This window comes from Zonotrichia albicollis, chromosome 2 (assembly GCF_047830755.1).
Source record: "Zonotrichia albicollis isolate bZonAlb1 chromosome 2, bZonAlb1.hap1, whole genome shotgun sequence".
Taxonomy (NCBI): Eukaryota; Metazoa; Chordata; class Aves; order Passeriformes; family Passerellidae; genus Zonotrichia; species Zonotrichia albicollis.
The window spans coordinates 5,341,012-5,364,433 of record NC_133820.1 but is presented as its reverse complement, the minus strand read 5'-3'; the positions used below and the strand labels follow the sequence as shown (position 1 = coordinate 5,364,433).

The window sequence follows — 23,422 nt, the reverse complement described above, 5'->3', positions numbered from 1 at the left end:
ACGTGGAAGCTCGGCCATGTGTGTGCACAGGTGGTGTGGCTGTACCTCGGTGCTTGGGCTGGCAAGGCTGTCCTTTCATCCTTTCAGGAGACAAAGGTTATGAGAACTTGTGCCACTGCAGTGGGTAAGCAATATTCATTAGTTCTTAGGAGTGCTGTCAGTGTGTATCATTCCCTAAAAAGTCTCATAGCGCTGCAAACAAGCATGAGGCACACAGACTCACTTGCAAGGTGTCTTTTTCTCATGAAAAACCTGCCCACTATTTCCTCTTTAGGGGAAAAGGGATGTGTATCTGTAATGGTCGAGTCCAAATCCAAAGTCCTCCAGCAGGAAGAAGAGATGCTTGTGTGAGGATGAACATTAAAGAAGTTTTGGCTGCTCCCACTCGCAGCGTGGAGGCACAAACTGATGAGATTGCATGTCAGGATTTGGGGTGTCCCAAAGGGCAGCTCCGTGTTATTGAAGGGGTAGGTGGGCATTTGCTCCCTGCTAGGGCTCTGCAGGTCCCTGATTGTCACAGAGAGTTGTCACAGAGCAGGTTGCTGAAGTCCTGGTGTGGCACTGGTGACATCCTTCTGCCACTGCAGGAACACGGAGGCTCCTCTCAGCTGGAATCCCTGTAACGAGGCCACCGCGGGGCTTCGGTGGCGTGGGCAGGGTTTGCATCGTCCACAGGAGATCGTGTTCCAGCCGTGGTGAGCAGAGAGTTCTGCTGCTGCCACCCCCTCGCAGAGAGCCAAGGCAGCTGTGCAACCAGAAGTGGAGTCTGCAGCGCGGGACGCACAGCGGGAAGAATCTGAGGGGCCCAAGGAAGAGATGTCACTGATTTTTTTGTTTTTTGGTTTTTTTTCACACCTTAAATGTAGCCCAGTAATGACAAACAGGTATCACCTGCGAGAGCCCTCCACAAGAGGGCTCCTGCTCCCTAAACTCGGAGCTGTTCTGGCCCACGCTCCCCGCAAAAGCCTTGGGAACAGAGTGAGGATGACTCGGGAACGTGCTTCCCTCTTTAAGCAGCAGCAGGACATGGCAGTCAGCCACCAAGGAAGCACAGCTTCCATCCCACTCCACAGACAGCTGGAGTCGGGAAGCACCAGCCACCTACAGGAAAATCCTGGCAAACTCTTACAGCAAAAGAGAATGGGTTTATTCTGTAGGTGAACTCCTGCCACTCCCATCACAAAACTCCCCCAAATTCATGCTAACCAAGGCTCTAGTATCTGTTCCAGACAGGGCCTTCCCCAGAGGAAAACATGAGTGGGTGGTGAGGTTTGGAAATGAGACAAGTGGCCTGAATGAGAGTTTCCCCTCCTTTCCATCTCCAAGCTATTGAATTTTTAGATTCTGCAGGGCACAGTTTGACAAAGTCGTGACTTCCAGGACCCCACAGCTGTTGCTGTAGGGCATTACCCTGGCAATTCTGCAGGCAGTACCCTGGCAATTCCCCACGCTGTGGTGAGAGCAGGACATGCAGTCACCTGGATAATGATGTGAATAAGAACAGTTAGCTGCTAATCTTCACTAAAGTGTCTTTTTGGAGGACACAGCCCTGAAAACTGCTGAGCTCTCAAGCCAAAGCAAATATAATCCTTTGTAATCATAAAACCTTGGCAAGCCAGACTTCCCCAGCCCTTCTTTTGTAACACTCCATTATCAAAAGCAACTCCTTTTAAAATATGAGTGTTTTCTGGGCCAGCTTGAGGGAGGAAATTTTCCTTCTCTGTTCTTGCAGCTGCTGAAGGGAATGGACATATCTCAGCAGTGGACAGGCATGTCTGATCATACTGGGAAAGCTGGAGTCGTTCTTTTGCTCTCCCTCCCTTACCACCATTTGGTCAATGCTCAGTTTCTATCATCAGTGATGTTCCCATGCTGAGGCATCAGGTCAGGCTCACAGGGAATCAGCCAGACCCTCTGGAGGGTGAAGCCACGTGTGGCACCTGAGGTAGGGACGAGTGACTCACAAATGAGCCCAACAGGAGCCCAAAAACACTGCCCAGTGTTCAGCTGGGAGGCCCATGAAATGAGCACAGGGGCAATGGCAGGGGATGTCCCTGCAGATCTGACAGCTGGGTGACCCGTGCTGGTTTGAGCCAACATTGCACAACCATGCAGTGGTATTTGAGAAACTGTTTTGCCAAGAGGAGAGTGAAGAAAAGTACCTGCAAATGCTATCTGGTCATACAGATGATGTTTCAGCTGTCACTTTATAGCTCATGGGTGCCTTTGTGTGTTCTTTCACACCCTCTTCCACAGAATCCTGGGGATTGCAACAGCGGGAACAAACTGAAAAAGAAGATCCTTTATTAGTATATGGATATGGTGCTGATAGAGAGCTCTGTTACAAATAAATATTATCTATATACTGTCATGGGGATAAAACTGCTCTCGTTAGCACAGGGCACAAGAACAGGTTGAAACATGCTGAGATAAGGTCAGAAGGGAAATAATGATGGAAGTTCCATGTCACTAATTGAAGTTTACCTATCGAGTGAAAGAATGCCTGTGTTAAAACCAACAAATCCTTTCAGTGCTTTAAGAGGATCCCAGATTAAGCAGATCCCCTTAATATCTCACCATCTATGGCTGAATTTCAGTAGTTCAAGTTGAATCTTGTGCAAAGGTGCTGGCACAAATTATGACACGTGAATCCTAAACTATTCTTTAGGTGACATCTAATCTTGGTGCTCTGTGTTTTCATTTTTAAATTACTGCAAAACAGGCTGTGAGCTCCTCAGAGTAGGCGGCTGTGAACCTCAACAAAGCACCTGATTGTTCTGGCTACCACAACAATCACGGATCTGAGAACTTTTTAGTTTTGTTTTGCTCTGCCTTTCTATTCCTCCCTCCCACACTTCAGCTCTTTGAAGCATGGCTTTTTGAGCTCAGAAACCACTCTTAGCAGCTCCTGACTCAGCTTTCCATAGCCCAGAACAACAGAGGCACTCTCAGACCTATTCTGAGCTCCCAGGAGAGCTCTTGACCTGCAGCAGCACCCACAGGAAGCGTCTTGGGGCAGATCCTGCCCTTCCCAGACAGGTGCCCGTGCACAGCAGCACTGAAATGGGACAACCACACAAACTGGAAAGCTGGATGCAAGCTCTGGCTTCAGTTTCTTACACTTCTTGCAGTTTCTTTTACAGTTTCTTCCATGCCTGGTCTGGAAATTGGCCGAACCAAATAGCACCACCTGACTCAGTAAATCTACTCCCTGGGCATATTATGGAAGTGGGACTAAAAGGGAAATTCCAGTTAATTTGGCCATGTGCCATGCTGTTTGCAGGTGATTGCATTCTACCACATGGGTATGCTTTTTACATCTGCTTTCAAAGCAACTCAGTTCCTATTTAAAAGGCTATTTCAGTGTGCTCCAGGATCTTGCTAATTTAATGGTAAGGAACCTTTTAATTTCCAGCCTATATTTGTTGAGAGCCAAATCTTCTGATTCCAGTTCATTTTCTCCTATAATTAGAAGTTCATTATACATGCAGCTAACAGCACAGGCTGTGATCAACTGTGATTTTCTTGGTTTCAGCCTGCTTGTTGCTTTCCTGTTGACACAGCCCCAGGGAACAGCAGGGGAGAAGAACTGGCACTGGTGTCATGAGGGCACAGGGGTGGAAAATGAGGAGCTGCACAGGTGTGACCCAGAGCCTCAGCCTTCCAGAAACTTCCTTTCTTTGTGATAAAACACTGAAAGGAAATTAGCCCAGCTTGACTCAGTGGTCACATTGGATTTTTGAAGGGATGTGGTTGATGAGGAGGGGAAAAGAAAAATAGTAATGAGACCTCCACACATGTGCCTTGGGAGTGAATTTGTGTGAAATTGAAGTAGAGGTACCAGAAGACAGAAGCTGGGAAAACTTGGAGGTGTCTGTGAGAGGGCTGAGCCCTTGCTGCCCAGAAATGACCTTTTCCAAGGGGGAATACCATGGCCAGGGGGTGAAAGTGGCCTGAGCACAGAGCCCTCAGTGTGGGATTCTCATCCCCAGATGTGGCCTGGCAGAACTCAGCTGGGTGTTATTTACCCTCATGTATTTCCAGGGCTGCTCTGCAAAGATGCTCACAGGCTGTGCATAAGGCACCCACTGCTGTTGACTTTCAATCCTACCTGCCTTCATAAATCCATTAAATGCCTGCCCACATCTTCAGGGACTTTCTGGCAAGGTCAGCTTAGACATGATTAGGAGCAACAGCTAACAGATAGGATTTTTCTGAAGATAAAAAAATAAATAACTCAGCTGCCCACCAACCCTGAGATATCTGAGGTCCCCTTTGCCATTGAAAAACTCTTGGAGACTTGGCTGGAGTCACTGAAGACTTCACAAGGTGGGACCAGACACTTTTCCTGTGCTAATTTTGGCTGTACAAAGAACACAAACCTAACTCTCCTGGTTGGTGTTCTCATAAAAGTGGGACATTGCTCTGCTGAAGTCTTTCCTGTGGCCCTAACACAAGGTATTTTTGTTACTTTGGCTCAGTGACTTTCTGAGGGATGATGTAGGGTGTGGAGAGAGATCCAGTTTTGAAGCTCTCAGTGCTCAGTTGTATCTATCATGATCACCAAGATTCTTGGCATTCTAAAGTATCTTAAAGCATCTTAATACATAAAAATGAACCTTTGTGAACCTCTTCATTATCCCTGATTTTGGAAATTGTTTGATCTGCTGTCAAAACTCCCTGTCACCTCTCCACTCTCAAACCTGAACTCCAGTGTTTCCTGCACACAAAATCATGAGCTAGACTTAGATTTTGTGACAGTGGATGCTAAAGGGGAAAAAAAAAAAAAAAAAGGGAAATGAGAAGAAGGTACAGAAATACCTGGTGTGACAGCAAAGTTGCTATAAATGTGTATCCTACATAGAAACTTCATCAGCACTAAGAAACACCTTCCTGAAAAAGGAAGCTGCACTTACCATGCCTTGGGAGGTATCTTGCAGCCAGGGTGATAGCCAGAATGAAGGTGATAACGATGATAATTGAAGCAGTAATGACATTATAAGGCAGAGGCGCAGGAGGAACCACGCAGTTGTTTGTTTTTTCTGAAACAGGAGAAATAAAACATAAATAAACCTTAAAGGATATTGGCGTTTTCATGTAAGAGCAGGTATGTGAATTTCAGGGGTTCTGGCCAAATTCTAACTCAGCTATTCAGCCTGAAAATTGATTTACTCAATAAACAGGCAAACAAAGCTGAAATTTCACCTAAATTTCTTCCATTCAACCACATTTGCTATGGGCTGAAATTTTTAACACACTGAACCTAAGAGGCTGGGTCTTTGTGCAGAACAGGACTGAACAGGAAATATTTAAAGACACACAAACTGTTTCAGGGAAATGAGCTACGCTTGGTGGAAAACTCTGAGTTCACAGCTAGAAAATTTCTGCTCTCAAAGATACTCTGCACTTTTCCTTACTGTTTTCAGCAGATTTATGTCTAATTCTTTTCCTTTTGGAGTCACAGGTGAAGCAGAATGCATACCAAAATGGGAGTGGTTCCACATCCTAAAAGCCAAAAAGTGGGGGGTTTGTGACTGCTGTGGCTGTGTCACTGCACCCTGCTCTGATTGCTGCTTTTCTTTTTGTTGTTGCTCTCTCTGTTTCTGTGTAGTGAGCTATTCATAACCTTGTTCTCCCTTCGTTAGGGACATTATGCTCTACATCCAGCCACAGCCAATATTCATAAAGCACTAGTTCCTGGCATTTGTTCTGAAGCTGAATGGCACTTCTCCCCACAAGCCCCTTTGATTTTAGTAAGATAGATGAATAAGCTACCTTGATGAATAAGGTACAATTCCCTAGGAAAAATGCTGCTCCTCTGCCTTCCCTTGAAGGTGCCCTTATCTCCACAGTAAAAACATCAGACCCAGAGATATTTCAGAATACTTTTTTGGTAACAACATGGAAAAAAAAAATCCTTTTGGTTTTACGAATTTTCTTGCAAATCCCCTTCTACTGCAAAACATCTGGAATGTAGTGTGCTGCCTTCCCTCACGCTGTTTCCACTTGTGCCTCAAGCTTTTCAAAGCACAGACTTATCTATTATGCCATCACTTCTAAGCCATGCTCAGTGATGGAATTCTTTTCCTATGAGTTAACCCTATGTTACATTTGAAAGCAGAATTTTGTCTAGACCCCAGCTGACAGTTTCTTTCACTGAAGCAGGGACAAACATGCTTGTTAAATGAGGAAATTCTTTTAAAGTGCAGCCTGTGGCTATTAAAGCACACACGTTTCTCTGGTCCCTCTGTTCAAATACCAGGTCTGTGTCACACAGCTGGCAGCAAAACCATGCTGGTATGGAGGGGCACGGGGTGGTGGCAGCCTCAGAGAGCCACCAAATGTGACATTACCAGGTCACAACAGGATCCAGTTCAGCTCTCAGAGCAGCAGGAAGACAGAGCTGCCTCTGCTTGTCAGTCACTGTTTCAGTGTTATAACTCTCCCTTCCCACCCCAGCTATCTTCCAGCCTCTAAAATATTTCGGTGTATAATTCAAAGGCAGGATCATTGGGTGATCCTTGCATGAACACTTGCACAAAATCTGCTGCATTCTATAGAGGTAACTCAGCAGATGCAAGAAAATAGTTTTGTTACAAAAAACACGAATAAAACATACTCAGAAGCAAACTGGTGGACATAGCAAAGCCACTGTATTCAACGGAGCAAGTGATGGTGACGTCTTTGGTCACGTTGAGCACCCTTTTTCCAGTGACGTTGTAGGGGCTGAAGCTGGACTCAGACACCCAGCTGGCATTCCACTCCACGGACATGTTGTTGAGGGCTCCAGAGAGTGTGGCCTTGGGGAAACCTCCGTGAGAAGAACAGGTTATCACCATCTCAGTCGACTCGCAGGAGTCAGCGGTCACTTCTGCCGTAATGTTGGGCTTGCTGAAGTCAGCTGCAGCAAGAGAGGTTTGGTTACCATTCTGTCAGGCCTCAGAGAGGGTTGCACCCCCAAAACCAAATGGTTACCATTCTGTCAGGCCTCAGAGAGGGTTGCACCCCCAAAACCAAATGGTTTGGTTACCATTCTGTCAGGCCTCAGAGAGGTCTGCAGCCCCCAAAACCCACAGCCAAAGCAAAGACTCCCCCACCTGAAGGGCACTCACCATGGGAAGTTTTTTTTGCTTATGGGCTGGGATACCAAGCAACCAGTCACTAGTGAAAGGAACTTGCCCAACACTGTGTGGCTGAGCAGTGGCAAGCAAGGAGAGACAGTTTTCCCTCCAGGCCCACTGCCATCCAGTCTGGAAATCTCCTTCAGATGTCCCAGCCTGATTCCAGCATTTCCCTTTCCTGATCCCCACAATAACTTTATCCCAGCTCACCAAAGGGAGCAGAGGTCTGCTGTGGTATTCATATTGTTATTATCATATTTCTAGAGCCCCATGCCTTCTGGGTGGTTTTCTCACAAGCAGCTCTTCACAGCAGAGCTGTTCCTGCTTCTTCACCAGGGCCCCTCCAAGGCTCTCCCTGACCAACCCACCCACTTTTATCCCAGTTATCTTCACTAGCCACAGTTGCTGCCCATCACAGCTGCAGCCCATTTGCAATAACTAGAATCGAGGCAGGGTCACTTATACAATACAGAGATCTTTTATTGCCATACATAATATTTACTCAGGCCCCTATAGTCTGCCATAATTATTTCAGCTGGCCTGTTAAGACAGCAAGGGGATTTCTGGCCAGAAGGAAACTGGAGTATTTGGGGACAGGAAAAGAGATCCGTAGTTTTATGGGTTTTATGCAGTTAACTCCTCAACCCTCATGGTTTAAAAAAGGTGCTGGCAGTACACTTCCCTTTTTTCATGCCAGTTCCCAGAAAGATCACTAAATTTGTCTCCGTGCACATATGCCCTCAGACCAGCAGGAAATGGCCAAACCTCAGGAGCTTGTCTTTTTTTTTGTTGCCAAATCTCCTGACTTATCTGGAAGATGCATGTAACTCTCTGCTGTTAAAGGTATTCAAATGCATGTATATATTTATATATGTCACTGGTATCTCTGGTTGAGATCAACTGCCACAAAAACGCCGGTGGAAATGGAAACTGTCAGTGGAACTTTTTGTGGGCTACCAATCTAAGAGAAGATTCAGATTCATTTTGAACAAAGGAACTCGGTTTCTTTAATGTAAAAAGCCTCAAAGCTCCATGATTAATTCAGCCTTAGGCTGTGGAGCTGCAGTGCAGCTGGCTCCACGGGGGTTTGGATGCAGGGCTGGGATGCTGCCATGGCCACCCTATTTCTCTTGAATGCTTGGTCTTGCTAAGGGTAAGACTGAGGGCTTGGTTTTGTTTTGCCCCAAAGACAGCTGCCTCAGGCACCCATCACCAGTGGTACCTGGGGAGGGCCTCAGGAGGGATCCTTTCACAAGAGGAAGACATCAAGGGGAAAGGTTGGGAAAAAACTTCTGTACCTGGGGCTGGTTTAGAAAGGTAAGAAGGGAGGCTGCTGGAATGGAAGCAGTTAATAAGCTTTCATTACTGTAACTTAGCAAGTTAACACTCTTTCAAGCTTCCTGATGAAAGTCTGTCTGCTACGGTATGAAAAAGCTTGGAAGAGCATCCCTGACCCCCAGAAGCCGGCACTGGAGAGGCAGGAGGAGCCAGGTGTCAGTGACAGGAGGCAATGCCTGTACCTGTGACAGAGAGGATGACAGACTCGCTGCACACCAGCACAGAGTTGCGCTGAACCACGCACTGGTAGGAGCCGTTGTCCAGGATCTCCACGGGGGAGATCCACAGCGTGAGGTTCCAGGGGTCCATCTCTGTGCGGTTCTGGTACCGCTCGTGCTGGGAGATCACCTTCCCCTCGGAGTAGGCCAGCACCACGTCGGTGACGTTCTTCTGCCAGTACACCCGGTACTTGTGCAGGCTTTCTGAGCTGGGGATTTCATGGCAGCAAGGCAGGCTGGCCTTTTCCCCCGCTTTGCTTCTGACCACTTTCTTCTCCAGGGCTTGGCCTGCAGGGGAGGGGCAAAGAGGAGCCAGTGAGTCAGTGAGTGGCGCAGCCTTGTGCCAGGACCTGCTGCCCAAAGCTCACCCCTTTAGCTCTGACTGCTCACATCCCTCATCAATCAGCCCCTGAGCTGTTCAACAGCCTCAGCTCTGCACTGAGGGCAGCCATCCTTGGGCACTGCCTGGTACACCACACTCCACCCCCACTCAGGATCATGACCCAGCAGGCACACAGGGATTGCTGAAGGCAAAGGCAGGAGAGGTGCTTGCCTGAACACAAATTTTGCTGGTCCCTTTGAAAACAGGGATAGGAACACACATGCACAAACTGCTATCTCCTCTGCTCTCCCTTTTCAGAGCCTGGTGTTTGGAAAATCTGTGTCACTCTCCACTGGGTTCTCTGCATGCCTAACAGGGCCACAGTGGACTATTTGCTCAGGGGGGCTCAGGGATTTTTGGTAGTTATATTTTCATAAGGGAAAAATCCCCAAAACATTCAAGATCCTAGAAAATAGAATCAGCCCTACAATGATACACAAAAGTTGCAGCCACACTATCATCAGCCTTCCAGCATTATCAAATGAACAATTTTGCCTAGTCTAGCTAGAACAAATTTATCTTTGTGAAAGCTCATGGGATGACGTGGAACCAGCACAGATGTTCCCCAGCTCCTGGCCAGTGACTGTGCTGGCGCCATACCTGGAGTACAGCCATGTGCTGACAACAATAGTTGAGACCCTTGCAGGGTGAAATTAGGTACAACTTTGAGTATGTGAGTAGTAATTCCCCAACTAACCACCCCGCTGTCGTGATCCGCCTTGCTTTCCCACTCCTTCCTCTTTCCACATCCGAGGGAGCAGCCCAGCAAGAAGTTCCTGCTGCTGCTGGAAAGTGACCCAGCACGGACACAGACCCCTGAGCTGCACCTGAGTTAGTGCAAGCCTGGGGATGATGTGCACGCAGCTTTGTTAGTCCAGAAGATCAGGCTGCTCTCTGTCCTGCTGGCCTGGCACTCATCTCCAGTGGTGGAAGTGGGATATCAATCTGTTACACTCCTGAGAGCAGAAAAACAAGGAAAGAGCTGTCCTCAGGACAGAAGAGATTCAGATTCCCTCTTCTTTCCCTGCAGAACACACCTCAGCAAACACACCTGAGAGGAAGCTGGAAAGTCCTGCCCGGCTGCGTGTCACTGACGGGGACAGCGCAGCATCACCCACCGGTGCAGGGGACGGCCCACGTGCTGAGCCTGAGTGTGAGCTGAGCAAAGCACAAAGCTGAGCCTCAGAACGCTGCCCCAGCACAGCCTGGCTGATGCTGGCTCACCCCTGGCAGCCCCAGCCCCACTGCAGCCCCGCTGTCCAAGGCAGATGCAGCTCCCAGGCCGGAGCGGGATGCTGCGGCATTCACATTCAGCCGCGTCCAAGGCAGCCACCAGCTGCTTCCCGGCCAGCCCTCATTTGCTTAGCAGTGACTCACAGACCCTGGGGTGACTCACGGACCCTGGGGCCACTGTCACAGCAAGACCCCTGCGGTGACTCGCTCACAATCCCACAGCTGCCAGCGCTGGAGGGAGACAGGCAGATGCTCAGCCAGAGCCCCAGCACAGCTGGAGTAAAGGCCAGACACAAACAGAACATTTAACAGACCTGTGGATGTGGCACTCAGGGACATGGTTTATTGATGGACTCAGCAGGGCTGAGTTAAAGGCTGGGCTCAAAGATCTTAAAGGTCATTTCCAACCTAAATGATTCTGTGATTCTATGAAATAAATTTCACTCCTCTCCCCTGCTGCACACCCAGCCCTGCCCCACTTGCATACTTGACATTAAATCCGTAGGAAACACACCAAAAATACTGTGGAGGTCCTGGCAACACTATGGAGTGTTTTAATATTAGTTAAAATAGAATATGTAATTAAATTAGCAACTTCTTTTTTAACTGGTTTCCTTCTACTCAGCCACTCCACTGGTTTTCCAAAGGGAAAGTTTCATTATTTCCCCCACTTCCTGTACTTCCCCTTCTAATGCATTGCTGATCCTGAGCAACCAGGCTGGGGCAGGCCAGGAGCTGCTCAGCAGACTGACCTCTGTCAGCCATCAACTGGTAACAAAATGAGAGAAAAACTAATTCTTCCACACAGGAGAAAATCTGCCTTGTCTTGCCAACCTTTGCAGCCTGAAACTCAGGATTTCTTGACATCAGCATTAAATTGCTGCTACTGGACCTATCCTGCAGGAAGAGTTCTTGCCCTTTCAGGAATGCCCTTTCAGCAATGCCCTTTCAGGAATGCACATATATTTTTGGCATTCACAACATCCTCTGGCAACGAGTTGTGCAGTTTGATTACATGCTGTGTGAGAAAGAATTTTGTTCTGTTCACCTTAAAAGCAGCCCACCTCAGGCTGTGATTGCTGAAGTTGCTCCTCCTGCTCCTCTGTGTGTGTTTGTGTGTACATGTATTTTTATCTTTGACCACATCTTTGCTTGTTCTCACAGTGCAGCTCTTACTATTATTGGAGAGACTCGAAAGAGCAGCCAGTCAAACATCCAGTCAAAGTTTGGGACTGATAAGGATCATTTTCTATTTCCTTTTGCAGCAATAGGGGAAGAGTAGGTGTACAGTAAATGTCAGGGTGACATCACATCATGAGTTGCATGAGGTTCTCCCTACCTTGCCCCTCAGAGTCTCCTTTGCAACCAAAAGGAGAACAAAAACCTTCTCGGGAGTACATGTGCAGGGGCTGGAAACTCCTGCTGATGTCATGAGTACCCTTAAAAGGCTCTGCACCCTTGAAACTGCAACCTGAGTGCTGCAAGCCTGAAGGAACCAAAGTCCATGAAGAGTCATTCAGCCCTACAAAAGTCCCCTTTCACTTTAGAGGTGAACTGCAAAGCAAAAATGAAAATCCAGTTTTGTGCCGTTTCTGCGCTGAATGCTCTCTGCAGCCAGGCTGTGGGAAAGGTGTTCACCATGGAAATCATTTTTAATGACTTTTCTAGAAAAAGATCCCTCCTCTTCCCACCCCTTGGAGCCCACCCACTCTCTTGCTGTGCACACACATTACTCCATCATTGGAAGCCCATGGCAATGCAGAACTGATGGAAGGGCTGACTTTCTCTTCCCTGGGCATGAAAGTTTGCTTCATTCAAAGTATGCTGCAGATGCCCCATGCAGCAGGGCCAAGTGGAACAGAAAGGAATATAGAGGAGAATTGTTCCTCCTTGTCTGCTCCAGAGTCAGGAGAGCCTGTATCCCTATTTCCTGCACTCTTTGCCCAAGCCTTGACCCAGAAATTCCCCAGCCACACAGAGCTTTGTTATCCTGACCACACATGCAGCCAGCACAGGAGAGCAGATTTCCTCTGGCACAGAGATGTGACAGCAAAAGGCAGCTAAGGACCCAGCAATGCCCTGCAGAAGCAGCCTCAAACTGCTGGAAACCTCCAGAAAAGTCCTGGTGAACAGAAGCTCCAAAGCCATTCTTTTCCCCTGCATTCCCCATTTCTCTGCCCTTCTGAGCCTAGCTTTGCTTTTTTTCCTTCTGGTTCCCTATTTATTTTTGCAACAGCAGCTGGTATCTCTGATCATAAATTAATGGCATCACTGCCTTTGCCCAGGACCATGCACCTGGGATTGCCACTCTGCAGGTAATTCTGCAGCCCAGACCCCTCACTTTTTGTGAGTAGCACATTCACCCCAAACTTGCATGATTTATCCTTTGAGGGCACTGCAGTATTTTACAGGGATTTCCAAGCCAAATGAGTAAAAAAATCAAGCCACTTTGAAAAGCTGAATCTTTAAAAGACTAGACACTGCCCCTTGATCTTGTCTTTATCCCAGGTGATTTTACCAACGAGGAATGAGATCCTCCCCAGGATTTCCATGGAGGCAAAAGCCAGCAAATGTCCTGTGCTACACATGAAATGTTTTGTGTTTAAATCAGTGACTCCTGTGAACACACTGATGGCAGCAAGACCCTGCTGGATGCCCAGATAACCTCTGTGTGGAGACACTGGCTCAGTGTCTGGTGCTCATCCTAGGGCATGATGATGGCATGGCAGCTCTGAGGCAGGGAAATGCTCTGAACAGGTTTTTCTATAAGTTCATCCTTGCTTTCTTCTGTGCATAAAACCTCAGGGTACCCCAGCCATGGTTTTATGCACTGCCCATCTTTATGCTGCCACATTCCTTCTAAACAAAGGAGTAACCCTGGTTTGCCCAGCTCCATACTGCAGATTTGGCAATTATTATAACACTCCCAGGGTGTTTTGGTGTCCCACTCCATCAGCAGCCTTCACACACTGTTTTATTTTGTGTGTGTTTGCACACCTTCACCTGTAGTGAAGAAATCCCTGAAGCCATGGAGGGGCTCTGAAAACCAGAGGGTGATCTGCAATTATCATCTGAGAAGACAAGAGGGAATCTGAAATACCTGGGCAGAGGGGCTCCAGCTGACACCTCCTGCACCAGCTCGGGTTTCAGGCCTTGTGCAGATACAAATCTCCTGCTCTCTGAGTCAGCCTGGGCCAAGCCAGCTGCCCGGGTATGTCCAGGCTGCTGCGTTTGTAACATGAGTAAAGCCGCGACCCTGCACAAATCACCGCGATGCTCTCAGCCTGGCACCAGGCAGCAGGTCAGATCCAGCAAGGAGCTGGATGTGGAACCTGAATTACTCACAGGTGGGGACTGGATCACGTCTTAGACATTTCCCTCCACTGCAGAGTGGGAGGAGAGGATGGAGAGCTCTGCAAACCAGCAGGGACACACGGCCGTGGGGACAGAAGGACGTCTGTGACTTGGAGAAACGAATGAAAGAAGAGACTTTCTGAACCTTCTCCCCTTCTCCATTCCCAGCCTGGTGACCCTGATAGAATAAAAAAGGGCTGGCAGCACCCCTTAATCTAGATGTCCTCAGAAAATTTGCATATTTAATTTCCTTTAGAGATCAAATTCCTGCATCCTGCTCAGCACTCTTGATTTCCCGGTTTGGGAGCAGAAGCTAGATGTGGCATTTGTGTAAGAGGGGCTGGTAGGGGAGATTTGCCACAAAGACAGACAAAAATAAATTTGTTAATTTTTCCCCCTGCAGTCTCTGTCTCTTGCTGACAGGATCACTTTGTACTTCCTCTATATTTATCTCCCAGCTGAAGATGTTCTCAGATAATTTTCCTAATTCCTGCAGCACCACTGCCATGCATGCTACTGTCCTCACAGCACTTTCTGAAATCGAGGTCCTCCCCACTGCTTAAGGCTGTAGTTTTCTTCAGTGCTTACTAAATCTCTGTCTCACATGCTCCCCAAGCAGCCAGTCCTCTCTTGAAACTGATAGAAGGTGAAAGTAGCCAGTAACCAGGAAAATCAAGTATGATACCTCTCGCATAAGCCCTCTTCAAAGTCAAAAAATCACAAATTAAATTTTTTTTTTTGGTGTAAAGTATTTGCCCACAGCCATAGCAACACTAACAAAAACACTGCAGGCCTGCCAGCAGTGTTTTAACTTGTTAGAAAAGCTGGTCTGTGCTCAGGCTCTGACTCACGGATGCTCTGCAGACAGAGAGGACACAGCCCTGGATAAGAGCTCAGCATGGAGAGTGGTCATGAACCACTGGGACCCTCAGGAAAGCAGAGCAGAGAGCCCAGAGGGGTCTGGGAGCTCCAGAAGCTGCAGAGGGAGAGGGAGAGGAAGGAGAGCCTTGGGCAGGTGCTGCTGGAGCACTGAGAGCAGGGCAGGGCAGGGAAGGGATCTCTCTGTTTAGGAACCGGTGTCTGACAGAGCTCTGCTCTCTCTGGAGCACTTCCACAGGGACCAAATCCCTGTCTGCAGAAGGGGACACTTCCACATGGACCAAATCCCTGTCTGCAGGGCACTTAGGACTACACCAGAGGGTGCCTGCTAAGGCAAGAGCAGCAGTGAGCAGAGACTTCCTTCAATCATCTTTTCTAACAATTTTTTATGTGATAGATAGGAACTGGAGCTCATCAAAAAGTGGATGTCCTTTTAGCTCAGGGTAGGTAGAAATGCCACCATTAGCCATCAGTCAGCACTTTCTTTTCAGTCAGGCAGTCCCCTGGGACCAATGATATTTTAAAAGCATAACAGTGAAAAAGCAGAAGCAAAGCCCATGGCATTTCCGAGTTGGGAAAGATTTACATATTCTCAAATGAGCTCCTGAGACTCCCAATGGTGGTGCCCCTCCAAAGGGGACGGAATAGCTACAATTAAACATAAAGTTAATCTATTTCAAAACAAAACTGACCTCCTTGTGCCAAGTGAACAGACTTCACTGCATCCAGCACACCTGCCTTGCCACCCTATAGAGGATACCACATCCACACAAGCACAGCATTTATACTGGGAAACACATGCTTAAAGGGAAGGAGAAACCTTCATCCTGGAGAAGAGAAGGTTCCAGGGAGACCTTAGAGGCTTTCCAGTGCTTAAAAGGAGCCTTAAAGAAGGCTGGAGAGGGACTTTTCACAAGGACATGTAGCAACAGGACAAGGGAGAATGGCCTCAAGCTGAAGGAGGGAAGGTTTAGATCAGATATTAGGAAGAAAGGATTTATTGTGAGGGGGTGAGGTGCTGGTTCAGGTTGCCCAGGGAAGTTGTGGATGCCCCAGCCCTGAAGGTGTTCAAGGGCAGTTTGGGTAGGACTCTGAGCTACCTGCTCTAGTGGAAGTGTCCATGGCAGAGAGCTCAAAACAAATTAAGATTTAAGATCCTTTCCTACACAAACTCTGTAATTATGTGAGAATTTCTCTCAATGTGGAAATTCTCCCCTGGCCTGGCATGACCTTGGGATGCAGCCAGACAGCAAACTCATAATGATCTCATGCCTTCCTCATGCAAGCAGTGGGGATCTGGGTCCCTTTCCCTTCCATCCCACATGTTCCTGTTCCCCCTTGCAGGGCTCTCCAGAGTCTGGTTCAATACACCAGTCTAAAAAAAGAGAAAAAAGGAAACGTTCTGCTAAGCTGGAGGGTGCAGTAGATAATCCAAGGATCAGACACGTGCAAAGAAGAGGAGGATCACAAACCAGAGAGGAGCAGGGTTGCATCTCCTGGTGGCAATGACCTGTTTGTGTCCCTCAGTTGTGACTCCTGTCTGCATCCATTCCCTTTCAGGGTGCACAGCACAGGTGTAAAAGCAAACTGGCTCTGAAAAAAGCTAACCACAAGAGAGGCAGAGGGATAGCATCAGTCATTTATATCAGATTAATTACCCCCATGAAACCACACTTGGAACTCAGAATCAAGGCAGTGATGAGCAGGAAAGGTGAGAGGGCATAAGGGTGGCATATTCTGCTGGTAATCTACCACAATTAACAAAAGTGTCCACTCCAAACTTTGCATGTTTAAACGCAGGAATGCCCAAGATGCACACGGCAACAAGGATACAGATGTCTCAGTGATCCAAGAAATGCAAAAAAGCTGCTGCAGTCAGGGCAACACGAGGTCACTGCAGCTATCTGGGTTCATTCCGATCTCACTGGAAAAAGGAAATGATGTGGGTGAAAGGAACATTTGACCCATAGCCTTGCAAACTGGGCATTTATGCTTTTAGTTCTATTTTGTGTGTAAAAATGTAGCTTGTCTAAGTTTAATTTTCTGTGGTTTTTTTCCCTAAAAAATTCTTTCATCTAAGAAGCACTTAGAGAAGAAGTAAAACAGTCCCTATAAGCAAAGAGCAGTGGGCTTTGGCTGGGTTTCTGTTTCTCCAGACAAGCCCTTACAGCAGGTTTCACTCTGGACAGACTGACAGACAGAAAGAGGAGTTCCTTAGATCCGCTGCCCTGGGTTTCGAAAGAGTTTTTTTTCCCATATGTCTGGAACAGGAGACAGAAACTCATCCGAAAAAAGAAATTAAAACAACAGCTGAAGGCATGAAGGGGAATAGGTCAGAAACTCAATTTGCATCCGCTGATCAAGTGGGCAAATCCGGTGGGTAAAGAAAAATTTCTGCCATCCCCACTGTGAAATCTGCCCCAGCACAGCCCATAGCAGAGCTGGCACGGAAATCAGACACCAAGCACCTAAAGCTCATTGCTAAACACTTCAATATTCAGGGTGGCCACCAGACAGGGAATCTTTGTCAGCCCTGTCCCTTTGTGCAGCCCAGCTCCGCTCTTTGCTGGGAGTCACAGCAGGGAAGGGGATTCCCGGAATGAGTTACTGTGAGCCACTGCTGCCTGACAGAAGTGGATATTCCCCCTCCCTTCCCAACTCTCCAGTAATTTAGAAAAGCTGTAGGGAATTTTCTTCAAAACTTCTCAAAAAATTTCACCCCTGGGAAGAAACCGAGAGCTAAGTGGTCCCCAGCTGGAAGAAAAGACTCCAGGGAAGTTTAAAAATACTCCATGGACACAAAGCTGGGCTTGCTGGGTCCCTGAAGTCAGTGCCTGTGCTGTGTTTGCACACAGGGCAGGGAAAGGTCACACTAAGGGACTTCAAGCTGTATTTTTCTAGGATAACAAACTGGGACTGAAAACATCCTAAAATTTGTATGTAGGTGTGAAGGTGCAATGGCAGGACAAAACCAAGCCCGTGGGGATACCAGCAGTGCATTCAGATAATAAATAAAAGTGTTTATGCTGTAACCAAGGCTGTTTTGCCATTTTCTGCTGAGACAAGGGGGTGTTGTTCATGGACATCTTCAGCAGCAGATGACATCCCAGAAGCAGCTCTAAATTACACCGGCATTTCAGTGGGGCACCTCAGGTGAATATCAGAGTAGCAAAATTCAATTCAAAAGAAAATAAATGGATCTACATAGCTTCACATACACGAAATTCTTATGAATCAACCTTCAACCTTTCCAATGAAAGACAACCTTCAAATCCCTTTTAATTAAGCCCCCCATTATTGCTTTCCACTGCTATGAGATGAAAATTCAGCCTGGCATCCCCTCTGTTACTATTTCACTCACATGGGCTTTACAGAGGGCACATGTTTCCATCCTAGAGTGCTGCCTGAACCTTTTGCTACATCAGGGAGGTTTGCCAGCATCAGCACACCTGGGCCAAACCAAGGACACAGGCTCTGGCTCAAGCCCTGACTGTGCCTTGATGCGGTCATGAGCAGTCCCATGCGGGGTCAGTCCTGTAAAATGTGTAATTTCCTGTAAAACGTCCTGTAAACGTGGTGACTCACTCAGAACTGTGTGGAAAGTCACTGCCAGGCTGATGGCAGACACCCAGGGCTCCACTGTTTTGCCACAACAAGGTCAGGACTGGGTCCTTGTGGTCCCTGTGGGCAGCCTGGAGAGGGCATCACCCACAAGCACCAGCACAGCTTTAAAACCCAGTCCTCAGTGGGTACTCTCCATGTATTTTCCAGGAGCACTGAGGTAGGAATGCTGATCTTTGGACAGAAAGGGTTCAGAGTGTGTGTGAGTGCATACAGAGAGGAAAATATGAGCATCAGCCACATTATCAGTCTGCCAAGCACTGCCCCTGAGGCACCACAACTTCCACTGAGTTGTTGCTTGAAAAGCATCTAAAAATTGTGCCCCAAAAGTAAAACTAGAGGAACACTTAGTTTTCTTATCAAACTCCTATTTCTAGTAGTGGATATTAGCATGCATCAAACTATACATCCTTTAGCATCCTTTATACATCCTTTAACCAGAATAATTTTCAGAGAAATTACATGACTGGCAAATTACCATATTATTGTAATTACATTATTAACATACCACAAGCTCTTAAATTACTGTGAGAGAAACAGTTCTCTCTATCTCATGATAGATTGTCTGCCTGATGCAAATACAAGCAAAATATATTTGTGCTTGGCAGATGCTTTGCAAACACAGAGGCAGGGGAAGGAGTGAGGGGAAGACAGAAGAGCAGAGATCCCAGAGCAACATTTGAGGTCATTTACAAGTGAGCTCTGCAATTCACTCCCTGATAAATTTTCCAAGTTTTATCTTAAAATTCTGAGGCTGAAACTCAAAATGAAGCCTGGCATCAAATACCTCCTGTTTCTCAACAGGAGCATGAAAAGCTCCTCATTTTGCATCACTTGATTTTTAACAAAAGCCCCAGTTCTGCCCAGGTTTGCTCTGGAGCAGCAATGAAAAACTAAAATGCCAAGAAGCACAACTTATTTTGCATCCACAACGAACTCCAACTCAGTAGTGAATTTTGTGTGGTTTCCAGGTTAACATTTCACACATCTGAGAAGACTCATCCCAAGCCTGTTGAGGCGAGGAGCGATCTGTGTGAGATTTATGGCAAGTCCTCAGAAAAGGACAGGGGACAGCCCAGGCAGGACTTCAGTGGGGATTTGTGCTGCTGGAGAAAGAACTCTGCTCTGTGCTGAGCTGCCCAGGAGGTGCAGAGCACCCCGAGCTGCCACCTTTGCCAATCTTTTCCACCATGCACCCACTCTGAACCCCCAAAAAGCTGCGGAAACCACGCTGCCACCGAAACCGAAGCCCAAGAGCTGTGCCATGTGCTCCCCACAGACATCAGCTGACCAAAAACACCCTCATTTCTCTCACCCTCATGTCTCTCACCCTGGCTGGGATGGGAGAGCACCATGCCTGTCTGGGAGCCAGCAGCCTGATGCAGTGGCCTGGGAAGCCGAGAGCTGAGGGCTCCTCAGTGAAGTGCCAGCTGTCCCAAACCCTGGGCTCAGCCCTGGCAGCAGGCACCAGGAGTGTCCTGAGGGCCACCATCCCCTGTTGACCATCCCATGGGTGCTGCTGCTGGTTGCCAGCCCCTTCCCACACTCCCATCCTGGCTCCTGCTTACCTATCCCAAGGCAGAGCAGCACCAAGAGCCCGAGCCCCAGGCACATCCTCAGCGCCGGTGGGGAGGGGGGCAGGCACATCATCTTCCTGCAGCTCCTGGGCTGGGAGGAGAGGGGAATAAGGTTAGGGAAATGGAGCCTGAGGAGTCACAGCACCCTCCTCTGTGTCCCTCTCCTTCCTGCCTGCTGCCACCACCAAAAACCCCGAGCACAAGCCCAGCATTTCCCTCCCCTGGTACCTGGCGTTTCCCTGGCGGAGCAGCGCCGAGGCCAGCCCTGAGCAGGGAGGATGCAGGGGCTCAGTGCCAGGCCATGGGGGCCTGGCTGCTGTCCCAGGCTGCTGAAACGCTCCCTGGCAGGGTGCAGGGGGAAGTTGTAGTGCTGGGAGGCTGCTCAGCCTCATAAGTCACCTCACACCGCCCACGGCTTCCTCACGGGGCGTGCGCCATGGCCAGGATGCGGCGCCCGCGCCCTCGTCACCCCCATGGGCTCCATCCCTCGGGATGCTCTGGGTGCTCCTCCAGCCAGGAGGGTCACACAGAAGGACCCTGCCTGTTGGATGTAAGTGTCAGGCGGTGCTGGGGGCTTTGGAGGTTAAAATGCAGCTGAGCGAAGCCCTGATGGTGCTTTGGGAGTAGTTGCATACAGCTGTGTTTGAAATTAAACACAATGCCTGTGCCACCATTTCAGGCCCAGCAGGATGTAATCCATCAAGGAATGGATTTTCCAAAGAAAATTTAAGGAGGATTGCTTGGGCTGCACGAGATGGATGTCATGGCTGAGCACCTGGACAGGGAGTAGGATGTGGCAGCAGGGCCAAATGTGGACGGCCGTGTTGTCACCAGAGAGCATCCACCAGCCCTGTGGAAGTGGAACAGCACTTGCCTCCCCAGCACTGTGTCCTGCCTTCCCCAGGAGGCACCCACTGCTCACCCAAGGCCCCAAGGGGAGAGGTGCAAACAATCCCTGCACACAATCCCTGCTTTGAAGCCTGGAAAGGCAGAGCCATCACCAACCCAAGCCAGTCCAGAGCAAATTCCGGGCAGAAAAACAAACCACTTAGTAAGTAAGAGCCCGAGGGAGTAAATGCTTGCTAAGTGATATAGATTTGTACAGATACTGCACACCCTCCTGCAAAATAAATAAGTCCTGGTATGGTGCAAGTAGTTACAGTGTAAGGGGTTTTATTCAGCTGTAATAATCACAGCAAGACGGTTGCACACCAATGAAAACAGAGTATTCTTCAAGGAGAAAAAAAAGTGGAAATACAAATCAAGAGTCAAATAATTTATTTAAATGCAGACTTCTGGTTTGCTGGTTTAAATTATTTTGATTTAAATGAAATGCATCCTTTTTATCAGAAACGATTTGCTGCTACATTGCTCCAGTTTTTCTTCAGTACAGGTTCCTTGAATTAGATAGATTAGATGGACTGGGTTGAATTACAAATCAGGCTTTTATTTTGACATAATTAAAACGATGGTACTCTGTAGAGAAATCAAATACAGGTTATAACATTTCTGTAGAGAGAAAATCATTGTACATGAAATGGCTGAGAGGAGTCTCTTATTGAGTCAGACTGGCTCTTTCTCCATTGCAGGGTTTTGAGTGCCTGGGTTTTGTGTTTTGGGCTGTGATCTAATTCCTGTACATTCGTGCTCCATCCGTGCATTTCCCACCAGCATGTTTGCAAATGCAGATGACAGCAGAACCGTGTGCTTACGTAGAAGAGTTTCCATGGTGCTCAGAGGAGAAGAAAGTGTCATTAACAGAGCCAGCCACACAGAGCTTCCCTACAGCTCCAGCTCCCAGGCAGGGACTGCCTCTCTGTGAGTCAGATGGAATAAACTTTCTCCTGCTAGTCTAACCATGAATCCTTATCATTGCAGAGCTACTGCCAACCCTGCTGCAGCTGTACAGTTCATCACCTCACTTTCATTTTAAATTCAAGCCTTTTTTAAACACAGATTTCTGACATTAGCATATTACAGCTAGAAGGAAACTCCAGCCTGTTACGTTTGTGTCTGCATTTCTTCCTCAGGACTTAACCCTGCTCTTGGATGAGCAGTCCCAGGGAAAGTAACTGAGCTCATCAGCTGCCAGACTGTAGTATGGAAATATCACAACCCCTTATCACACACAGAAGAGCCTGGACCAGCTAAAGCTGCCTAAATTTCAGAGAGACAGCTGAGCTCAGGGGTGTTATTCTCACGCAGGGCTCCTTCTCTTTTCCTAGGTATTACAATTCTTGGTACCTTCTCCTCCGGAGATTTCCCTGATTGCAAGGAGACTGAAGTAACAGAGAGAGGAGCAGTCAAGAGCTTTGCTCTGCTTTGATCAGAGGCAGAAGTGGTAATTTTTCCATCACTTAAAGCTTCCCTAAGCACATATCATATCCTTGATTCATGAAATCCATCAGCTCAAGGGAAGAGGTGTTATGCATCTTTAGGATGTTAACAAAGTTAAAGGACTCGTTCATACTGAAGTCACAGAAGAGAAGACAGTGCTTTTTTGAGCACTGCAGAGAATAATATAAGCCCACCAATTCACAGCAAAATCCCCACAGAAATAAGGTTTCTTGTGCACCTGATGAGGCCTCAGCATTTCACCTCTGTGTGCTCCACAAACAGCTTTAAATAGGTAGCAGCATTGCAGAAGAGAAGCTAAGATTTAATAAGAAAGGATGGCTAAATTCTGCTAAAAACATTTACTGCAGAAAAGAGGAAGATGTGAAAGCATCACACAACTACATTGTTCCATTGCTTTCACAGAAAACCATTAGGGAAAAAGCAGAAAAGACATGTGAAATCTTGCAGCATATGTGCTGTGTAGGGGAAATTAATTTCAGTAATCAGCACTTGTGGTAGAAATCCTTTGCACCCAAAGGGAAGTATTTTCAAATATATTGCTGCTAGTGTTCTCCTGTTCTCCAGTGCAGACCCACTGACATCACCAACTTTTTCCACCTCTGCAGAAATGCACTTCCAGCGCAGTTGAACATCGTTGCTTTGAACACTTATTGATTGTCAGGAACATACAAACAAACCCCAACCTCCCTCTTTTTCTCACCTGACATCTCAGAGAACTCTCAGAAAGGTCAGAACTGGGTAAACACTAACCCAAAACACAGCACCTACTCTCCTACTTATGATGATTCATAATCACATTCCCTCCTACAGGACTGGGGTACCCTTCACTGTTTTCAAGGTGAACAGCCATTCCAATCTGCTTTAATCTGAACTAAAAGCACATCTGCCTGTTTTTAATACCAGAATGTCCAGGTTGGATGGGAAGCACCCAAGATATGTTTCCAGAGATGTACATCATCAAAATATGGTTGTGCAAATGCCCTAAAAACATCATTGTCAGAGAAATGATCCCATTGCAAAGCAGAATAACATTTTTAGGGATACTTCCCCATTGTTTCTTTCATCTTTCACTGTCTAATTTCGTTTATCAGCAGCCCTAAAGTTTATTTGTAAAAGCAAATATCTTTTTCCATTTCATCAATCAGTGGAATCCTTCCCATTGTTTCTTTTATCTCCCAGTGCTAGTTTTATCTACCAGCAGACCCACAGCTTGTTTGGAAAGACAAATCCATTATTCCTCTCATCCTGACGACCATTTTCTTTCCTTTTTTTGTGATATTACATGGGAAAATGTAAATGGGACCAGGAGCAAGGACTGCACAGGGTGCACGGAGCACATTC

The 23,422-nt window shown here is 47.5% G+C and overlaps 1 protein-coding gene across 1 annotated transcript; it reads right to left on the bottom strand.

The window, feature by feature from the left end:
• Positions 1 to 743: 743 nt before the first annotated feature.
• LOC102074169 (T-lymphocyte activation antigen CD80) lies at positions 744 to 20,099 on the bottom strand. The gene is made up of 7 exons (XM_014269835.3): positions 19,952 to 20,099; positions 19,715 to 19,814; positions 8,642 to 8,965; positions 6,620 to 6,901; positions 4,917 to 5,042; positions 2,163 to 2,286; positions 744 to 796 (listed from the first exon to the last, which is right to left on the bottom strand). Exons 2-6 carry the CDS (start codon positions 19,794 to 19,796, stop codon positions 2,180 to 2,182), a joined length of 921 nt encoding a protein of 306 aa, XP_014125310.2. The 5' UTR covers positions 19,797 to 19,814; positions 19,952 to 20,099; the 3' UTR covers positions 744 to 796; positions 2,163 to 2,179.
• Between the last annotated feature and the right edge of the window lie 3,323 nt (positions 20,100 to 23,422).